The sequence below is a fragment of the Rhea americana genome, unplaced genomic scaffold, assembly GCF_003343005.1.
Source record: "Rhea americana isolate MKP2758 unplaced genomic scaffold, rheAme1 scaffold_145, whole genome shotgun sequence".
Taxonomy (NCBI): Eukaryota; Metazoa; Chordata; class Aves; order Rheiformes; family Rheidae; genus Rhea; species Rhea americana.
In genome coordinates, this window is record NW_028185539.1 from 1,082,306 (window position 1) to 1,104,972 (window position 22,667).

General features: G+C 49.2%; 1 protein-coding gene across 3 annotated transcripts in view; it reads right to left on the minus strand.

The window, feature by feature from the left end:
* CTBP2 (C-terminal binding protein 2) overlaps positions 1–22,667 on the minus strand; it is a 78,814-nt gene that overhangs the window by 47,208 nt on the left and 8,939 nt on the right. Inside the window, exons 1-2 of one of the 3 annotated variants that reach the window (XM_085299103.1) lie at positions 19,614–19,732; positions 5,768–5,927 (exon numbers count right to left, since the gene is read on the minus strand). In XM_085299103.1, coding sequence (XP_085155229.1) covers positions 5,768–5,825 — 58 coding nt within the window. In that variant the 5' untranslated portion in view covers positions 5,826–5,927; positions 19,614–19,732. Of the gene's footprint in view, positions 1–5,767; positions 5,928–15,574; positions 15,621–19,613; positions 19,733–22,667 lie in introns of those variants that run through there. The other 2 variants (XM_085299105.1, XM_085299104.1) reach the window with 2 other exon arrangements.

Consider the following 22,667-nt stretch of genomic DNA (forward strand, 5'->3'; position numbering starts at 1 on the left):
AAATATTAAACATACTCATTTTGGCCAGTATTAACTATCCAAAGGAACAAGAATTGGAGGCAGCAGCTTTCCGAAGTTGCCTGGTCACTTCTGATAGGCACTATCCCGAGACAGAGATGCTGAGCACCGCAAGAACCATTTTGCAACACCACACGTATCACAACATCTTGTAACTGATTATTTCCTACACAACACCAGGCCGACAAAACACTACGCACTGGAAAATGAGAAAATGCCAGACCTGAAGTTGCTTATACAAAATCAATGGGGAAACATGGGAATGGAAAGAAGGGAAAGCCACCTCCCTAACTGCCCAGTGTATCATTGGAAGGTATTTATGTCAGTTTTTAAAAACAGGCAATTGCCTCATCTGAAGAGGATGCTGAGGTAGCACCAAGAACATAAATTAATAGCTCAAAGAGCTGAGAAACTTGTGTATTAAGCACTGAAAAGTGCTACGTGACTGGTATTTGTTGGCCATTAGACATACAAAAGGACCCGAAAGAAAACAAAGAACGTGAAGGGAAGCGAACGGCTTGCTTGGTGCTGCACACCGCTCTGCTCCGTTGCGAAGCACAGACAGCTCCGGTGGCACACACTGTTGCATAAGGACATGATTCCTCACCGGATAAGGACAAATGCTGAAGCAAAATCTGTATCAGAAAACGCCCGGGCTCCCTCAGCCTCGCAATTATTTTTTCTCTTCGCTTCTTGCTCATCTCTGGGCTGCCACTTTCCGGGTGTCGTGCTGGAATAGCTGACTCATAAATGTCAGTGCAGACTTTAACCTATAAAGCCGAGCATAAAAATTTCATGGCGCGAGCGTTGATGGCAGCAGGGTAGCACCGCTCCGACCACACGGAGTGCAGGCAGCAGCTGGGATCTTCGGAGAGGGATTCAGTGGCACTGGGAAAGCCAGGCTTTGCACAGAGGCAAGCTACTGCCACCAGGCATCCTGGATCTGCCGACGCTTTGCTTCAGCAAAACAGGTGCAGAGAAAATAGCGCATCTGCAATACTGTAATAACCTTGCCTATATTCTATGGTCTTAGTGGGGTCTGCCATGGTTCTTCCTCAGCTACGAGTTTCACTCGGACTTCTGCTGCCCACCACGAGGCAGAGACCGCCTGGAGGGATGGATTTATAAACAAACAAACAAGTGGAGGAAGCTCCAAAATAGGAGATGAGGAGGAAAAATGCACATTCCAATGAGGCACAGGAACAAAATACTATAGGATCACGCAGCTCAAGACCATCATAACACACAGAATTAAGCTAGTCATGAAGAAGGCTGGAAGGGCAACCTCACTTCTTGCACTGCCCAAGCCTTCTGTGCCAGTTCTCTGAGTGCTTCATCTCGGCCACCTGGTCTAGTCTCTGTCCAACCTCTTTACTCTGATTTACTCCCTCCTGTCTTAATCCCAATTCTTCTCCTTCCCACGTATGCCCTGGCAGCAGCTCTGCCACGCAGAGAAAGGGTCCCCATGGCCACCACTTCCACCTCCAGAGGAGTATTACAAAGCACAGAGTTGCCAGATAAGAAGCTAATGGGGACAAGCACTAACTTAGTTTCTTTCAAAAGCTTCTAATTTGGCCAAAATTTGGGAACAATAAAAGGCATGCTCTTGACACCACAAAAGTTCTGTTGCAAAATTCAGACTTTTTCCAAACCAGGAAGGCACCATAGCTTCCAAAATAAACAGCTGTAAGATCTGTGTTCCGCTTTGTTTGAAATATAGCACAAAAGCACTCTTCTCCATCACTTGTTATAGACGTGGCTGAACAATTTTTGCTGGAATTCCTTTTTTTTTTTTAAAAAAAAAATATCACTCTAAGGGAAAAACTCATCATGAAATTGAAAATTTTAGCTCAGACAGACATAAAGCGTGGCAAAATTACAAGCAAATGAGATCAGGATCTCCAGTAACAGGTGCTGGACAGCTCTTAAATACAGCACGAGCAGCTCCACCTCAAAAGCTTGTTTTGACCTGCTATGTAATTAGACATGATTACACGAACAGAAATTATGTAATCCACTCCTCACAAATTGTTTGCAAAAGCCCCAGTCGTTCCTCAGATAGACCCATGCAGATCTTTCCACCCACGCAGTCCTCAGCTCTCTGGGGCAACCCGAAAAGAAAGAAGCAGATAAGCCAAAATCAGGCTGAGCACACTCAGACTTTGCTTCACTCTGATGGGCATCAGACACCACGCTCATTCTTAACAGCTCTAAATGTCCTTATCACAGGCTGTAGCCCTAACATTTCTTTATCCCCTCAACTCTGCAATTTGGTCCCACTCAGAGCAAAATCTACCTGATCTAAAGTGCTTAGAGATCCAAACAGTGCTTAGAGAGCCAAACAGTTAGCTTAGAGGGAGAAGTAATGTTGTCGCATAAAGATGTTGTAACCACATATCAAAAAACAGAGTAACTGGTTAAGCTAGGAAATGCAGTGAGCCTGAACTAGCTCCCTTCCTAGAACAAGGCTCTTAAGCCTGCATATCCAGACTATGAATTGGCATCTCCAAAGGTATTACCTCTTGGCACAGCTTGGATTTTGTTTCAGTGGCAGCTGTCCTCAGGTACTAACATTTTCACTGCTACTGCCCATTTAACAGAGTATTGCAGCACTGCAGCTTTTTAATATACTCTTCTGATGCAGAGGTAGTTTGTAAGCTCTCCAGATCATTAATTTCATTCAACACATGGATATTTATGGTTCCGTAAACATACATACTTAAACTGAAAAAAATCTTTTTTTAGTAGAAGTTTTAGACTCCTTCAGTGGCCGCTTCTACAGCGCAACGAAGACTTCAAGTGTTCGGTATTATCATCTAGCAATACGGACAGTGATTGCAACACAGAGCTGGAAGACCAGAGATACTTTTTTCCAGAGCTGGCTCAGATCATGGCATGAATTAGGTTTGCTCCCAAAATACTCTTCTAGAGTGTGTGTCATACGTAGGAAAGGGGATGGTACAGAAGCCCATCTTCTCAAGAAGCACAGAAGTCCACATACATACTCCAAAAACCTTAGCTTTTCTGCCAGTAAATATAGCTATACTTATTTAAGGAGAAAAGCTGCATAAGTGCTTCAACAGAACAAGAGCTCTTTAAATAGAAACATCTTTGTATCATGTTATATTTGGCTTGATGAACCACAGAAGCTCGTTTTAGTGACTACCATTCTGTTAGAAGAAATTTCCATCACCGGTTTGTTGAAACAGCTTCCTGATTTCTCACTACCTTTCACCAATTATTCCATACACTTTTCAAGACAAAGCCAGCAGAAATGCTCATTTTTTTCAAGCTGTGTTTTCACAACAGCTGGAAAATCCACTCTTCAGTGCTCTACTGCCCTATAATCCAAGATAAAGAGCATATTATAAAAAACAGTATTCAGAGATGCCAGTAGTCTGCAGTCCTACAAGCCTACTATTTTGGAAAATCCTGTGCTCTTTGCACTTTTAAAGCTAATTTTTACGATGTTGTTTACGGTCAGCTCCAATCTGCTGCCTATAAACACAACACAACAGTGTCTTATAGCTGCAAGTCTCATAATTTAAATCAAATCACAGAACAGGTGACAAATGACAAAATGTGCTTTAAAAAGTTATGTCTACTGCACATTTACAGATTAGAAAAGACTATCTTTTGGCCAAGAAAGAAGAAAAAAAGCTCATATATCAGAGGAAAATAATCTAAACTTCAATCACATCTAAAGCTCTGTTAGCAGGTTTGTCGTATGATCCTTTTGAATTCCTTGTATGCTCAGCAACTAGATCTGATAATAAACATCAAACTGGGAAGGCAGCTTTTGAAAATCCCAGCTCAGCTGACACAACTCTTTTAAGTCTGGTTCAAAGTAAATTTTGAAGATGAGATAGAGTACTACACCTGAGTGTTTACGACATTCAAAAGGAGAAATGTCTAACTCCACACTGCGATATATTCTGCATGTTCCTTCACAACTTCTCACCTTTCTCTGCTTTGCCTCCCCCTCCAAAATTAATAGGGCAGCACACCCTCCGCTCTGCCCCAGGGAGAGCGGGCCAGCAGCACATTAACCCCGTTCAGATTGGGTTAATTAAACAGCGAGGTAGAATTGCCTTGGCATTTTTTGGTATTACGTGATTAAATGAAGAGCTGTTTTTTCCAGCCCTGTCCACTCTTCTTTGAGCTTGGCATTTAGCCTCCGATACCTGCTCCTCCTTACCGAGGAATATCAATAGCAGCAGCGTATTTCATAGGAGCCCTGCGTGTGGAAGGAGAGCACGAGGATCGCCCTAATCCACCAGAAGCTAAATAATTCACGACAGGTTTAAAGCAATGGTAAAGGAGTTCTACTTCGGTGTACCAGAGCGAGCAATACATAACGCATAAAAATCAGTGCAAAACCCACTCCGCTCCGCTGTTCAGCATTTTGCACTCGCTGGAAACTCCACAGGGCCCCAAACGTTCTGCTATAACTTGCAAAGCATAACTTCGATGTGAGCTCTGTGCTTTTAACCAAGAGCAGACTCTATTTCAATTTGCCGGCATTCAAGTAACACGGCAAATGATTACCCTGCGTGCCAGTAATTGCCTTCGTGAGAGGAGAGAAAAACAGCAAGTCTTCAGGACTCACAACTTAAGATATTCTTGTAAAAGTGACACTCTTCTTTTGCTATTGCCCGCAAAACTTTTAAGAGACAACCATCTGTTTGCATACGAGAAGTCCCAGAGCACACGCGGAGAAGTCAGAGGACCTTTGCCATCACTTGTGCTCCCGTGACTAACTTACACTATGTGAAGCTGGGGGGGGGGGAAATCAACTATAGACTTTTCTGCTGCAAAATTGAGTAAGTAGAAGGTAAAAGCTCCCTTGCTGTATACAAGAATGTGCTATTAATAAAGAATGACTTACAGCAAATCTGGCTGATCACCACACATCTACCAATGAAAGAAAAGCCACTTTTCTAACCATTTTCCCCAAATCTTTGGAAATACTTAAACAGCTATTCTTTAATTTTCCATCTTTAATTTTCCATCTATTTAACATAGGCTGATAGCCAGTGTTATGGGAGATGGTCTACTTTCACGCCGAGTGAACAAATGATTCTGACGTAGTCAAATCTCTGTCCTTCTCTGAGGAGCTAGTAGAACTCAAACTTGAGGAGCAGCACGGGCAGCTGCATCCAAAATTCAGGATGCTCAGTTTTACCCCAAATGCCTTGAAGTCTGCTGATTCAGCTACGGACGTGCCACAGTGGGGCTATGGACAACAGCGGTAGGTGCTCATGTCCATCACTCCTCCCCACGGAGCTGGAGATGCTGGAACTGGAAACCCTCAAAGACGGATGGTGGGAACCACTCGTTACCATCGCGAACTTGGCCCCTTTTTCAGAGACCTCCAGAAAACAGCACATTTAACAGAGCAGGACTCTTCTCAAGGCAGTCTAAATACAAATGATGTTTTAAATTGTGATTGACTTAGATTATTTCGCTAGTAAGTAGTATGAAATGACAAAACATAGTAATTAAACAAAAATGTTGTTCTACAGGTGGCCTTTAAAAGAGAAACCAATATACCATTTGCCAATGTTTCAACATTGATATGATTATATCTGTTCCAACACAGAAGACAGGAGACCTAGTCATGGATCTACAACTTGTTATTCTAGGTGTGGTTAAAAAAAAAAAAAAAAAAAAAGGGGGGGGGGAAATTAGGCATTCTATCTTAAGTCTATCAAATTTTCCAAAAACAGAGGAACATTCTCCCTCCTACCTTCACAAATCCGGTCCAGTCGCTGTCGCTTGACTTTGTGTTTATCCACAAGTGCCATTCTTGGTGGTATTTTGTAACTTCCTGATTCAAAAAGCAAAGCAGTCCCCCAAGAGCTCAGGCAAAGTCACAGGAGTCGGAGTGCATAACGGCCCGGTCGATCCTGGAAAGAAAAGGAAGAAGCCTGTGATTAGGACTTCCAGTCCTGGTGACGAGAAGAGCCGGCCTCAAGCGCAGAGCGGCTCTTCCGAGACCAAAGCTGCCAGCTCTGCACTTCCAGCGGCCGGTGCCCGACACGGCACCGCGGGACGAGTCACGGCTCCCTCAGCTTCCTCGCGATCGGGCGCGCCAGCACGGCACGACGGCCAGCCAAAGCGCTCCATGGGGCCTTCCGAGCCCCGCGTCCGCCGCAAAGACCTCCCCCGAGCAGGTAAAACCCACTCGGCTGCTCCGTACGCTCGCCCGTACCCAAAGATGGTTAGAGAGCAGGTAAGGAAGGGAAAGCAGCTTTTGCTCTTCCAGTGCTGTCACGCACACAGGACCGCGTTCAAGTCTTACTGAAGCCTTGCCCTGCAAAAGCCATCGGCAGAACCTGGATCTGCACCCCGGAAGGAGGCTTTGATCCGCACTCCAGCTGCCACTGTCCCCTGCCCTTACCTTCAGGCCGGGAGGGCTAACACCGAACTCGGGCTGGAGGGCCGGCGTTTCTCACGGGCATGCCTTCAAACGCCAGCGTCTCGGCCGCGTTGAACGCAGCAGCTCGCCAGCCAGCAGGCACAGCTAATCTACACGAAACGCTCTGCAAAGGGACCACAGCCGCCACCTCCGCGCACTCTGGGGACGCAGAGGAAGAGCCTAAACGGCTTCTCTTAAGTTTGTTGCTTTTGTCTCTGAAGAGAGCGAAAGATTTGTTTAATCCCTGAATGTTCAGACCTGAATACAGGCTGCACACACTGAAAGTGTCACTCTGGCACTTTTACCCAACAACTTCATTATACAATTCAGATACAAGCCTGCTTCTCCATGCAAGTTCCACAATAGCATTAATGAATCATGACATGAAAGAGGAGACCTCATGCTGACACCTGAATTCAAGCAATTCTACACAACAAGCATTAAATTTTTACCAAGTTACTTTATGCTACCAATGATTCAACATCAAGCTATCCCCTTTTTATGTTTTAAGGTGAAAGACGACCCTGACAAGAGCCACACATGCCCACAGGAGTTAAGACTGCTTTCATGACAGGTTTGGTGTCGTAGCCCCCGTTGGTGGGTTTGAGAATGGAGACATTTGCAGGGAGGAATTTACACTGCAAACACTGTCTTCCACCCATGGCCACCTCGAATAAGGGGCCAGCCGGGGCTGTGAACTAGCTATTCGCCACCCTAAGCCAACCACTTAACTGCGCTGAAAGAGCGGAGTTCGCAGGAAGCTGTGATTTCTAAAAGCCGAAGCAAACCACCGCCGCTTTCTGGGAGCCTGTGTGGGAGGGAAGTGGAAGAGGAGGACAGGCATGAGGACGCACAGCGCTGCTGCTCGTGCAAGCCCATGGCCGAGCGGCGCACGACCCAGCCAGCTGAGAGGTCTGCACGGCCCCGACCCACCACCCTGCAGTGCTGTCCCGGGGCCGGCTGCGAGCGCGGGCTCTGCATTATTTGCAACCAAAAGTTTAGCAGCAACCTTAAAAAAAAATGCAAGCTTCACTTAATAGAGGAGACATGAGAACCAGAGCCCAGGAACCAGAAACATCCAGGCTGATGCCCCAAAGTTAACCTCGGGCAACACCTACGATCTCTTCTTCCATTTTCCCCTTCTGTAGGGCAGAGACAGCAATACTTAACCCAGCTTTTCAAAACTCTTCAGGTCCTTCCTATTCACATACTCCATCAGTCTTTCCTACCCGGCACTTCATGCCTCTCCAGCAGCTATGCTTGCAGCTCTACAAAGCACGCCGGCGAAGCAACAACCTCGCAGAAAACACCGGCCGCGCTCACTTAACAAATGTGATCGGCTGGGACGAGGAAGCGAGGGGTAAAGGCTCTAACAAAGCCGCTGCATTCCAAGATAACAATAATCTCCATGAAATTGTCATTATTATAAATGGTTATCAATTATGCATCACGTTGATAGTTAATTTATGAAAGGAAAGGGATTGTGTTGGTACAACTGGATTCTGACTAAAGGAAGATAGGTGATTTCCTGGTAGTTAATGGCCAATTTCCCAGCAGCACAACTGCAGCATAATCTCTGAGATTTATAGCAATAATTAATTGATTTTTTTTTAAATGTAGGGATGCTAAAGAGCATGATTCCCACTCACGTTAATAATTAATGCAACATCTTAGAAGAAGCAGAAAACTTCCATTCCAGAGGCAGAAGCCTGCTACAGTCAAAAAAAAAATTTTTTTACAACAAAAATTAGCTAAAGTGAGATAGTATTTCCATTACCAATGGTTAAAAGCATAAACACGTATTTTCAGTTCTATTAAACCCCACCCCACTTAGGGGCAGAATTATTGTGTTATGAGGCAGGGAAAACACAGGTTCCTGGGACCTAGATGCCCCAAGGCTGGAAGCAGCAGTGGATAAGGCAGGCTGCTGTGACGAGGAGGAACTGGGAGAGACATCATCTGGGACAGCTGAAACGCTCTATAAACAGCAAATAAACACTTATTGCATTGCAACGATGCCGTTTAATGTCTCTCGCAACACGGTCCGCAGGGGCTTTTGCCCCTTGCAAACAAGCTGCGGCGAGTAGAGTCTCCTGCGTGCTGGGGGAGGACGCGGGGCCGGAGATGGTCTCTTCTTCGCATCACCTGCGAACAGCGCCAGCGCACCAGCCACCACTAGAGCTCTGCAGAATCACACCTCCTCTTTCGGGGAGAATTTGCTCGTTTTAAAGTCTGGGTTTCTTCCTCACTAGAAACAGAAACCCGGGCTTTGAAATTCTTCACAAACGCTTAAAAAAAAAAAAAAAAAAAAAAAAAAAAAGTCTCTCTGGATTCAACTGAAACATTTTCTTTCCATTGCAATTTTTACATTTTACAGAACGTGCAACACTATGCGAAGGAAAAGTCATTCCAGGAGAAAAAAAAGTTAGTATTTTATCCTGAAAATGCTCAAATGGTTCATGCTATTGCAACTGCAACTCTACTTCCCTTTTTGCCCGCCCCAACAAAATCAATATGCAAAGTGTATTTAATTGTGAGAGAGTGCATTTCCTGACGGACAAGCGCGGTGCTTCCATTAAAGCTCTTTTCTCCCGCCATCTCAATTCGCTGTATTACTCCCTGGAGGAAAACTTTCTACAAAACAAACTAGTAACAACCACAGAAATCACTGCTCGTGCCATCAGAACGCGGCACCGCTTGGCGCAGGGCGCCTGGACGAACCCCTAAACGTCCCCCAAAATGCAATACAGACAACTAGGCGAGGCAGAACTAAAATCACGGCCAGCAATTAGAAGACAAGAAAACCTCATAGTACAAGGAAATTTGAGACACACATGCACACACAGACTGAACTTCATCTTCAGCAAGATTAGGAAACAAGTGAAGTGATTTCCATACAGTAATTGCACGTCCGCGCTCACCTCCAACAGCGTCTTTCAAAATGGAAATTTCCCTGCGAACTCTCGGACGTGACAATCACCCAGCAGTTACTTATTTATTTAAAGAAGGAACGCACTTAAACACAACGTTTTAGCAAAAAAACCTAATCCCGATGTAACACATTTAAATAGCTTCTTAATATTGCGCGTTAAACATCACAATCTATGGGCCAGAAAATGAGAGGAGAGAAAGCTGTATGGTGGCTTATTTTCCCTGCTTTAGACAGAGGAGAAAAAAAAAAGAAAAGAAAAAGAAAGAAAAGGTGTTTTTCCAAAATGAACTGCACTGTTAGACAAAAATATTAGAACGGTGAACTTACAAATTTGTGTGAGGCTGAAAGCCCTGACACCACATGTCGCTGGATGAGCAAACCACCCCCCAAACCTGTGCATGCAGCAGCTTGACCTTCTCTTCTATGTTGTTTATAAGAACTATTTGCAGTCCAAAAAATCCCAAATTATTCACTGCCATCCGAGTTACTTTCCCACGAAGACCCCTTGTAAGAAGGATCCCACCTCTCCGCCTGCCACTCCTGCAGTCACCCGGAGGTGACCACGGCAGGAGCCTGCACGGGGAAGGAGCCTCGTTGGTATCAGGCAATGGATTAACGGTGAAGTGCAAGCAGAAACCTTGCTTCACGCTCAACTGTTTTATCACAGATGCCAGAAAGAAAAGCAGAGTAAGTAAGGTGGTGAGACAAAACCATTGTAAATAAGGTGGTGAGAGAAAACCACAGTAAGTAAGGTGGTGGGAGAAAACCAGAGGAAACAAGGTGGTGATAGGGAACTTTAATGAAGACCTTCTACCATATCTGGATTTTTTACGGTTTCAAAGGTCTCTCACTAATAACATGTCATATTCTAAGCTTGCCCTAAACCAGCATGTTTTATCATCTTTTCCCAGGCTGGGTAGCTAACACAGTAACATCAACACGGGTAACACCTCTCTTGCCGTGCCCACGCAGGCGAGCCTCTCCAGAAGCCTTCCCGCTGCTCCACCGCCTGCGCTCGTAGGGACGGCCAGAGCTGCGCCGGGACCCTCCGGTACCCGGCTCGGCTGACAGCGCCGTTTTGCCCGGCGGGTCTGGGGCTGATCCGCTGCAGGGAGCTGCCCACGGGCCCGAAACCGCACCAGGATGGGGCTGGCAGAGGGCAAGGGGCCGGGAGGACCGCAAGTGGGATAAACTAGGAACTACACTGGCAAACCCTGACCAAAATCTAGCTCAGGACACAGTAAAAGAGCAATTGCTGCGTCTACAGCTGCATTTCAAGGTATGAATGAATCCAATGACTATATGGTCGTAGGCTAATTGAGATTCCTCTTTAACTTCAGATACAGCTGTGTTTCTAAGCAATCAAACAAAAGTTTATGCACATGTTGTCAGACCCTCAGTGCTGTCAGAACACTGCTGCTCACAGTTCCCATCTACATTTTTCACCCTTGACTAGATAGGGTATCAACAAACAGAGATTCCCTAATCCTGAAAACTTGCAGTCCTGCAAATTGCAGGAATCTCCCATTTCACAGGAGCAAAGGAAAATCCAATCCTTCCACACATCTCAGCTACGTTTCCGAAACATAATTCCTTACGTAAGCAAGGGGGATGGAAAGCCCGGTCCAAATGTTTTGACAGCACTGTAGCACATTTCCCACACTGCTGTAAAAGGAGAGGTTCCTGGAGAAGGTTTGATATTCTTGATTAGTGAAGGATATTAGAGCTCTTGGCTGGAAGCAGCCCAAGACTGTATGGAAGTGGATTACTAAATAGTCAGTAATGGGAAGTTAGCATCTGACAATCCCTGGGTTACTTCTCCTGAGCTGCTTTATAGTAAGGAAGAGTTTTCTGAACGCTCTGCCATACTTGTACTGAGATTTTAATAAAGAGAGGCTCTTGGAGCTGTGAACCGCTTAAGCCCTGCTTTAATATCACTGGGTGTTAACTATTCCCTGTTAGCTACCCGCCTCCGAGGCCGATCACTTCAGCTGCCACGGGCTGGGCGGGAGAAGGAAGCCGAGAAGCGGATCGCGCTGTAAGAAAGGAAACGCGGAGGAAAGCAAGCAGGAAACGCACAGAGACAATGACAGGGGAGAGGGACAGATAAAGCAAACGCTACAGTGCGGCGGGAATACTCGGAGCGCGCCGCGTCACCCCCGCGCTGCTCCCCGCTGCCTGTCCTCGAGTGGGACGCCCCGCTCAGCCCGTCACCTCGCTCCTCGGGCGACGCGGCACGGCAGAGCGGGGAGGACGGCGGCACGAGCACGGGAACAGACCGACGGCTCGTGCCCGAAGTACAGCAGTGGGGTACCTGCCCAGTGAAAAGAACACGAGAATACCACTTTTTGCAATGTTGTCTCTGAGTCATTTGCAGACCCCACCCCAGGGGCTCAGCACGCATAAGCGCTTAGCTTGCAAGCGCCAGGACCCCCCTTAAGCTCTCAAGCAGCGTCCCCTGCTCCGGAGGTTTAGCTAATGCAGGGGACTAAGCACTGCCTCCCGCGGAGGAGCAAGAGATGTCCCAGGGCCGCTCGAGAGAGGCAGTGGCCCAGGGCCTCACCCTCCCGTAACACCAGGACGGAGGGATACGCCATGAGGACAACCCAGAAATCCTTTCTAAAAAGGACATCCTTTTTTGGATGGATTACTTAAAAAAAAAAAAAAAATAACAACAACAAAAGAGCACGTGGAGCTCACAGTGTCAAGATACCATTAAGCACAATAGCTCAGTAGGAAGCAAAAATAGATTAAATGTATATGGGTAATGAGAGCAAATACAGTTTTTTTTCACTAGGCAAGATAAAAAAAAATAGGTTAATTTTTTTAAATGCCTAAAGGATGCAAAACCCTCATATTTCAGAAGAGGAATCAGACAACTTCTGTGTGGTCAAGGTTAGGACTTTTCCCAGTGCATTAAATGCTCTCAGTCATTCCTCAGGAAATAGGATAATAGGAAAAAGAAGAAAGAGTATCAACCTCCTCTGAAGTATTGACTTCTTTGTTTCACCAAATTTTCACATGCAACTGCTTTCACTTCCTCCCCCTATAAACGATCTTCTTTTTCATCCTCGGCAGTATGTAATAGTATCCATGTTGACGTAAGAAAACAATCAGCTTGCAAGGGTACGGGATACTCGACTTCCTTAGTCTCCCACCCAGTGAGTCAGACCTGCCAGGACCTTTCCCTTGATCTATGGCATGCCTTGAAGCCGTTTAAAAGCAAACCAAAGTAAATGAAGATCTCTCCACCGACAGAAATGAGCTTCCAGCTACGATCCCAGACAGCAGTGCTGGGTTTATCCTGTGGCACGGCACATCAGGCTTTTTCTTGGTTTCTGGGGCTAGGTGCACCACAAGGAGTCACCCACATACATGGTGACTCCACATCAGGTCAAAGTGCCCCTTCCCGTACACACTGTTTCCTACATGAAGGCAACATGGTGAGGCCAGGCAAGCTCCAACAAGCTGCTCGCGATGGACAGCCAATGTCCAGAGAGCTATGAATGGCCATGGCTTAACACCACATGTAGCGCGATGCTTAGAAGTTAACGTAAGAGCAAGGTGCGCACGTGACGGCGCTAGAGCACTCCCCAACCTCCAGCGACAGTTTCACAGCACAGCTCTAGCCCAAGATAATCAAGTTAAATGTCGTTGCCTATACCCGCAAGCTCATTCCTACAGAGTATGTGAATTGCTAGAAGTACCTTGGCTGTAAAGTGAACCTCCACGCACGCCTCCTACCAGACCACATCCCTGCCATGAACCCTCAGCATCCTCAAGAACTGTGAGGGCAGGACTCTTGCTACAAAACCAGTGTTCATTAGGTTGAATGTGTTTATTAGTTATTAGTATGGTTTTGCTACCGCAGAGCATTCAGTGGTGTTCTGTATTACGGCTGCTCCGTGGGAATGATGAGCTGGTGTCTGTGGTGGTAATAAGCTGGTTTTCTTCCCCTCCACAGACTACTTGGCGCCCTACCTGAAATGGCCAGGACCACGGTCCCGGGGGCACCGACAGCCCAGGATGCCCAGGCTGGCACTGCGCCTGCTGCAACCTCCCGACTTCCACCCACTTCGCCTCTTGTGCCGAGTGATGGGTGGAGGCCACACCGGGGACGACTAGGGAAGCTGTTTCCTTACAAATCAAAGATAAAACTTGGGGGGAAAGGGCTGTGCTTGGTCCCACGGTGCGGTGGAGGAAGCAGCAGGTTAAACACATGTCACGCCGAGCAGACACTCCCACGGTAACACCTGCTGATGGAAAATAAAGAGCTCTTCTGCTTTTTGCCACACAGAAAAGGAGAATAACATGCCGTAGGAGTCTTGCGCTGAAGAACTGGTAACAATTTTGAGTAACTTGCTATTATATGAGTGAACAAAATGTACCATAACGGCATATGAGCCTGCACATCTGTTGCTAAATTAAACACGCTACATAACGATGCAGACCACATCTTAAAACATTATGCAACAAGATACAGACTGTGCTAAAATAATCAGGCTTCAAAGACAATGTGAAGGGCCCGACACTGCACTCCTCCCAGCCCTTAACAGTCGGGGAGAGCATCCCTCATCACTTCTGCTCCAAAGCTCCTTGTTAGCTCAGTAAAAGAAGAATCACAATTATATCTGCCCTTCAAAGGAAAAAATCATATTGGCTTGTAGCCTTTCTTTTCCCCTCCGTGTTAATGATGCATAAAGTATGAGAGAGGTTTTGCCTGGCTCTAGACTTACCTTATTTCTTTTCTACAAAAAAAAAAAAAAAAAAAAAAAAAAAAAAAAAAGTTTCTTTAAAAATTTTGCTTTCAGTTAGGAATTGCATTCCAGATTAGGAATTGTAGTCAGAAGGATGTTATGAAGACCTATGGAAAGGACAATATTAAAACTGCCACAATACAAAAGAAAGGGTAACGAGATACCTGGATTTTTGTTTCTATTTTTTTCAACATTAGTAGCTAGCTCTTGGCTTTGAGAAAAGTCTCTCCAAAAGACTGAGGCATGCTTGTCTCTCAGTTAGTAGCGCACCCTTCCACATCCTCCGTGAGTTTTCAAGTAAAACTGGGAAACATCAGAGCCGGGACTCCTTTGATTCCTAAAGCTAAAATACAAGCAACAACCAAACCAGAGAGCAAGAAAACTGTTTTCAAGAAAATAAAAATGACTTCTACCTCTGTTGCTGGCCTCAGCAGTGAGGCATGCTGATGATGCCTTCAGGAGCCTGGGGTGGGCAAAACAGTAGCAATAACCAGGAACTGAACCCAAATTATCCACTTAGCTTAGAGAGGGCCTAATCCATCTGCTAATTAATCATAGGCCTCCTTCAGCCTCTCTTATCTTGTTTTGCTAAGTATCTGACACTGATAACGCACACTCCGATAGCAGTGTGCACTTAGCCAGCCGGGACACGGCTTTAACTTTTCAAATAAAACAAGAGGAATCGACCCGTAAACAACCCTGCCATCTCCAAACGCCCCTGCCGCAGTGCAGAACAAAATCGGGTGCCACGTTTTACCGGGGCTCCCTGGATCAGCCGCGTTTCTTCTCGCCCGTGCAGAGACGGGCGGCGGAGCGAGGCGAGCGCGCGCTGCTCGCGCAGCCCTACGGCTCTCCTCTGCTCAGGCAGTTATTCGGGTACCCACACCGGAACCCCGTTGCGTACCGCCGGCTGACACCGTGAGTTATGTGCTGATGTGGCCATTAGAGGGCATTTTATACTACAGAGTGAGCTGCCTGCACGCAGCCCGCGAGCAGCGTCGCTGAACCCCCATCTGGAGCTGCTGAAGAACAGTTTCTCTCTCCTCTCATTTAGTAATTGTCACTTTTCAACCTTTCCATATGCTGTATAGAGATGAGCAAGCAAGAGCAAGGACAAGAGGGAAATAAGATGAAATAGCTACGATAAAAAGTCCCGGTTAAATAAACACGTGGGTGCACAGCTATTGTTGCTTCCAAGGTTCGGGTCTGCCTAGTTCAAGTCTTCCCCCTCCCCAACTCAGACGCAACAAATGCCAGCCTTTTTAATCCCACAAACAGCAGATTAGATTCGAATTTTAAAAAAATGATTAACCGAGAAAAACTGTGAGTTGTGCCGCGGCACCATTATCTGCCTCCGGAGCCGGAGGGGACAGCTTATCCGTCTCCCGCGTGAACAAAGGCGCATTGAATTTCCCAACTGTCGAGAGCTAGGACACGGCCACTTACCTTCGGATGTCCCCTTCCCGTTACGATTATGCTCCTAGATGCGGACTTCAAACCGTTTTAAACTCCGGCTGGCTAGGAAACCGCACAAAGCCACCCACTTCCCCAGCGTGGTGTTTTTCCTCTCTCCATCTAAATACAAATCACATCAAGAGAGAGACAGCTATCTCGCTATACGTCTCCAAATATACGTATGTTTATAATCAGGGTGGCCAAACTTCCTGAGGCTGAGCTGCATGCCAAAACCCTCATGTGGCCGAGAGCCACATCCTCCCAGCGCCTGCTGGCACCCAGCCGCCTGCGCGGGGGGCACCCCGAAGCCTCGCGCGTCCCCCGCCACCGCGGCTGCCTGCCGCCCACCCCGCCGGGGCGCCCCGCTCGCCGGGCTCCGCATCTTCCCTCGCACAGCGTCCAGAGCTGTAGCAGCCAGTCATCTGGGAGAGATGCACGCAGTCTTGGCTTCCACCAACAAGATCCTTCTTCCCCTTCAAAACAACCTCATAAAAATTTACTCACAAATTCTTCCTTAATAGAAAGTTCAAAACAATTACAGTAATAGCAAAACTACTAAAAAGCCTGTATTTTACATTTTCCTTCGGGTGCCCGTCGTGACCTGCCTGTCTAGTTTACGTGCTAAAAGGCAGATACCAAAGCAAAGACCACCTATCTTTGTGCTGCCCTAAGTCCCCGGCACTGCACCAATCCTAAGAGAAACAGTAGCAGAGGCAGTAGATGAGTGCGTCCTCACCAGCAAACACCCACGCACAACATCAACCTCAATAGCGCGCTCCGCACTTCTGAAAGCACACGCATCCTAACGGACCCAACACACACAATCTGAACCTAGATCCCAGTTCCAGAAGTTTGCCAGCGTTTAGATTTAGAACCGGAACGATCCTGCACAAGCTACGGGATCTTCCCAGACAAACGCCCTGAACTGGATCCCACACGGTGGGTTTTGGTCCTGGTAACGACGTGCTGTTTTGGCCTACAGCTGCAGACGATACCAGAGACCGGCACTGAGCACGCGTCTGACGGTGCAAAAAATTACTTCAAGTCTCACATAAGTTTCTCCTTCTAAATTAAATTCTAAAGTAAATGTTACGGCAAAGGAAGGAATTTGCTAAAACTAGCCAATAAGCCAGTAAAATGGTCAATCTACTGGGTCTGAAATTCTGAAACTCTTATAAATTGAGGTTTTACCTTATATGTAGAAAACCACAAGGTTTTTTTCAGGCAACCCTCCCAGAGAATGTCCTGGGAGCTCTGCCCGGACCGGGAACACAGGATCTGTCCTTCAACAGCAAAGAGGACCTGTACGCATTCCTATCTCTAGGAAATCTTCAGAGTTACACTTTGCTCTTATCTTAGTGCTTATATTTACCAGGCACTGTTACATAAAAAGTCCTCATCTGCACCGACTTATTTAGCAACATGAAATAAAATAGCCCGAAGCTATTCATGTTGCTTAACATACTTTTTTTTTTTTTTTAAATGTAGATGATGCTCTGCGTAAAGGAATAATCAAAGGGGAAAACTATGCTTTGTTTGTAACACTTATTACTATCATGGAGGAAAATACGTCCTAACAAGTCTCTGAAGGGGGAAACACATGTAATACCTCCAGCAGCTCAGCTAAAGCATCTTTTGCTGGCCAACGGCTGGTGAAATCTCGAATGGGAAGAAAAAAAAAATCTCGAAAGGGGGATGTGGAAAACTGCGTTTCCGCCGGCTCCAGACCTGCCGCGCCATTCCCACCATACAACACACTTCCCTCAGAGTCGGTCCTGCTTGTTCTCAGGTGCGCAGCAGTTTTACCCCACGAAAACCCCCGGAGTTCAAGAGTTCAAGGCGAAGTTGCCGCTCAGGCGCGCACCTACAATGCGGAGGGAGCCTCTCCTTCCTGCGCTCAATGCACTCCTCTCCCCGCCATCTCCATACAAAAGGGCCTAATCTACAGGAAATAATAAATGAAGGAAGGAGCAGGGCGCTAGGCAGAGCGCGCGGGGCGGGGGTCCGCCTGCCCATCTCCCGCGGCGGGTGCTCGGAGCGGGGAGCAGCTGGTCGGGAACGGCTCCGTGCGAGCCCAGCCGAGGAGAGGCCAAGGGGTCCAAGACGGCGTCCTCCTCTGCAGTCTAACTGGAGGAGTCTCCTCGGGCGCCCGGAGCCGAGCCGCTCTCCGCGGCCGCCCGGCGCTTCCCGCCGCGTGCCGGGGGCTCCTGCTCCGGCTGAAACGCGGGAGAGCCGCGCCAGACGCTGGGGCTGCCCTCGCCCACCTCCGCGGCGCTCCACGACCGCGCGAGCGCAGGGAGAGGGAAGCGAGCTTTAGGCAACGGCAATAAATGAGACGAAATCCGTGCCCGCCAGCAGCCTCTCGCAGTAAGTCAGGGCGCACCTCTGCACCCACTGCAGGTTTGCATCACCTGCAGACCCTTCCCCCAAGCTCTCCAGCTCGCCCCGTCAGCACTACCTGGGGGTTTAGCATCGCTCAGGGTATCGACCCAAATTTACCCGGGCTCGTCTGGAGCTGCAGCGGCCCGCCGTGCTCCTGACCACGGTTACGGACGCAGCCCACGCGACGGCTCCTCTCGGGCCGCCGCGGCCGGCTCGGGGACAGCGCGGAGAGCGCGGGCTCCCCCGGGGGCCGCGTTCCCGCACGGCTCGCCGGCGCGCCGGACCGCGCCGAGCCCTGGGCACTGCCGCCGGGAAGGCGCGGAGCCGGCTGCACGCCAGCGCCGCCCTCCCCGGCGCTTCCCGAAGTCGCTCGCTACCGAAAATACGGATTTATAACCAAAGTCCCGCCGGGACCAAACTTTTAGCAAGCCCAGCCACAGGCCTGCGTTATAGAGCAAGGCTAAAAGCCTGGATGAGAAACAGATGGAAATTAGCCAGAAAAATCAGGGCCTGACTTTCAGCAGAAAAAGGAAAGGAAAACATTTCACGTTCCAAGAGCGCGAGAAGAAAGCCAGCGCAACAGGAAAGCGCACAAATATCCACTCTCTTCCTCTTGGAGGAGAAAACTAATGTTAAGAGGCTGAAAGCTAAGCACGGTCTAAAGAAAGTCCCTCGTGTGGGGAGACCTCAGGCCGAGAAAAGGCAAATTAAACCATTAACGCTGACCAAGCGTCCCCAGCTTGCTCACGAAGGGCGGCGAACAGCCCGGAAAGCCGCAGCTGGCTTCCCACTATCGGCACGCATCTTCCCCGCTAGCTACCCAGAGGTTTTTTTTTTCCTCTTAAAAAAAAAAAAAAACAAAAAAAAAAAAAAAAAAAAAAAACACCAGTGACACTTAACTTTCAAAGCTATAGTTAAAAATAGCCTGCTGGTCCCTGCTTTAACCCTCCGAATTCCCTTTTTCGCCCCATCCGGCCCCGCTGCGGCCTCAGGAGCTGTGTCCAGGGCCTCCCCAGGGGCTGCCACGCTGCTCCCCGCGGTCCTGCCGGCATCGAGGGACCCCGCTACCGCTCTCCGCAGAGCTGGCCGCGGGTCTCCTTCCCAAAAGCCAGTGGGTCTGCTCTGCACCTCCGTTTCTCTTCCCACCTGCACGTGCAAACAACACGAGCCTAAGGCTCAAAAAACCCCCCAACGCTCATGTTTTCAGTAGGGCTGTAAACCCTGCAGTCAGCAGCTCAACCAGAAGAAGAAATTCCCGGGTTAGCCCGAAACTACTTAAACAGGGAAAGGCCAAAACCTCCTCAGGAAACAGCCCTGGTGACGAGAAAAAAAAATCAATATCCTTCACCCAACTTATCAAATTTACCAAGGACATTTATACAGTGTAATTAAATAGAAAAGAGATACAAACACAGCGGAGTATTTGCACGGCACTGCATAGCAATTGCATTACCTCGGGAGCAGAGGAGGCTTTGACAAGGAGGAGGGAAAATGCCATATATCACCCAGAGGAGCGGCAAGGGGAGCGCACGTCTCTGCGCCCACGGCGCGTGGGGAACCTTCGACGTGCAAGCGGCGCTTCCCCGACCGAAGGGGAAGGCGAGCTGACTCTATCAGGCAAAGGTTGCCTTGCAGCACAGGAACGTACCGAGTAAAATTGATTTCGCCCAGCAACGCGCTTGGTGGGGGAGCGACGTTCTCCACAACGAGCGGTCGTCTCCGCGGAATCGCGGGACAAAGTCTCCTGCGCGCGATTAGATCTGGGGAAGGCGGTCTGCCCCGGCAGGGCAACCTAAAACAGGGCGGGAAAGGCAAACTCGATTAGCTGGCTGCTCGTTAAACGAGTCTTCTCACACGGGTTGCATCGCAAGCGCGCGTTGTGAGCTCTCCCGGCGCCCAGGTAGGGCCAGAGATGCCGACCGCGCTCCCTCGAAGTCCCCACAAACGCCACGGCTGCAACGCGGCCTCTCTCTAACGCGCCAACCCCAAGGTGCGGAAGAGCCACGAACTGTCCCGGAGCACAGCACGCCCGTCCGAACGTAAAACTGCTGAACGCCGCCCACCAAACACGGACTAAAAGAAAAAACAAATGCAAAAAATACATCTGTTTAGGGAAAAACCAAAAAACATCTGATGACCTGCGAACCTCTATCAACCGGCATCCAGCAAGGTATTAAAGAAAGATCCTAGAAAGCTAACGCCATTAACTACAAAGTAACATACGTCCCTTTCTAGGTGGAAAAATTCAATAACTGAGAGTGTTTAGTCGTGTCTCCAGCCCCCCGGGCCTCGAAGACGACTGAAGGATTGGCTCGCAGAACTGCACTCCGCCAACCCAGCACCACCAACCTCACGCTGCTCAGCGAAGTCAACGCGCGGGTCTCCAGCCGGGCACCTCGCACTTGTTCAGTCCTCGCGGAGGAATCACCTCCCCCTGCTTCACGCCACCTCATGAGACACCACTGCAAGGCACCTTTGGGGAAAGGCTCCTCGCCAACTCGCAAACGTCCCAGATGAATCCATCCCACGCGAGCGAGCCCGCATCCACGTCTCTCCCTCCCATCGCCTTTCTGCAGAGCTGCTTTAACGCCTGCACAGGCTCCTACCCGGGTTAAAGCCTACACGGGCTCCTAGGCGGGTTGGCTCCTGCCCAGAAGCACCTGCAGCAGCAGAACTGGCGACGCTGGACAGCAGACTGGGTGGCAGAGGAGCCTTCCAGGCGACTTCAAAGCAGAGCAGTCTGGGGACGGAGCTAGGACCACCGTGGGGCATCACTGCTTCCCGCGGGCAGGAAGCGAGGGGGCACCGGCGGGCGCTCCGCTTGCTCCCACGGCACGCTGCGCACGGAGGGAGACCCACAACGCCGGGAGGCTCCGCTCGGCCGCGGCGCTCCCTTTTAAAGGCAGCGGGGATTTTCTTCCCAAGCTCGGACCCGGCTCTGAGATGCCTCCGACGCTGCTCAGCCAGCGCAAACAGGGCTGCAAGCCCCAGCTGGGAGAGACGCGCTAGGGAAAACGGCGCGGAGGGAAACGCGTTTCCCACAGGCTGCCTGCCGGAGACCGCCGGAGGAAACATCTGCCATCCTCCGCGGAGGCAAGAACCAGGAGGAAGCGGTTGGTTCATCCAGGGAAAAGAGTTAACAAGGTGATAGGAACACAGGCGCAGCACCCACGCAGGCAAAACAGGTTGAAAAGCAGTTTTAAAGCCCGGAGTGCACGAAAATGGCAGCGACTCGCGTGATGGGGTCGGTGAGCAAAGCTGCCTACGGTACTCGTAAGAGAAAACATCTGCTGGTGTTAGAAGGTCAGCAGGAAATGAATGCTGCTTACCCGGCGCTCAGGGGTGAGGCCAAGGGAGCCACACATGGCTTAACTTAGCGCTAACGAGGCCGGGAGACTCGGCCGTCGCCCTCGCCGGGCTGCCTACCTCCGGGACGGCGCCCGGCCGCGGCGCTCCTCGGCCCCAGCGCCAGCCCGCCGTGCTCCCCGCGCCGGTGTCCCTGGGAGCTGGGGCGGGGGGAAAAGGGCTTCGCGCCGCCGCGGGAACCGGCCGTTAAAATAAATCCATCGACATAAAAGCGAGAAAACAAGACGTTTCTGCTGAAAAACAGGAAGCGCTAGGTACATAGAGGCTTAAAATAGTGCCTACTTCATCCGTGGCCAGAAGGCCGGTCTCGAGGGGTCAGGCTCGTTCTCGCACAGAGCCACCCTCGTCCTCAACGCCCCCGGGACGGTCCCGCCGGGGCCAGCGCCAGCCCCGCAGCAACGCCGCGGCTGGCCGGGCGCGCTTCCCGCGAGCGTCTTCTCCTCGCGGAGCCACCACCGGTTTCTGCCCAGCCGCCCTTCCGACCCCACAACTCCTCCTGCTGCCCTCATTCAATCTGCAGAGGTGGAAAGCAACGGCTTGCTGTTTTTTTTTTTTAATTAAAAAAAAGGGCATTGCAGAACAATGTTCTCAGATGATCTAATGTAGAGTAAAAAGCTCGCATCGAAGCACAGATGAAGACAGGGTCCCTATCCGGAAACCTGGGCCCGCAGCACAGCACACCAGGCGCCGCAGGGCCCACACCTTGGACGGCTCGTTATTGCAGCCCATGAAATTATGACCCAAATTAAGATTTGTGGGTTTTCTCCCAGCCGAACAATATGCCTTTGACAGCAACCCTGCAAGTGTGCCAGAGTAAGAGCAGCAGTCTAGCTCCACGTGCAATTAGGCCGGCATGTGGATCTTATTGCTCCTAAGGACTCTTATTTGATTTCCTGCACCACCAACTGGTGAGAAGTTTTCAAGTCTAAATACAGAAGAATTAGATCACTCTTTGGGGTGGTCGCATCTGGGGCTGGAAAGCCAGATGGAGTGTGTTTTTAGTCCTTCATAATTGAACCAACACACAAAGTTGCTAGGAAGCATGCAAATACAATTCCTGCTTTGGGGCAGCCCGCAGCAGAGTCAGTGCCGTGTCTGCCAACACTTATAGACACCATCTTAAGTACTAGCAGGGAGGAATGGTCTCATGAGCTGTGTTTTTTAAAAATGCTGTTGCGAATGCACACCTACTGCAAGCCGGCAGGAGCTGTGCGACTTCTGAACACAAACCCTTGCACCCACCGTCTTCTCACGGCACCACCCAAGGAATTAGGGAGACTGGCAATTTCTTCAGGTCCCCAAAAATGTCAAGCTGTTAAGTGAAGACTCTGAAACT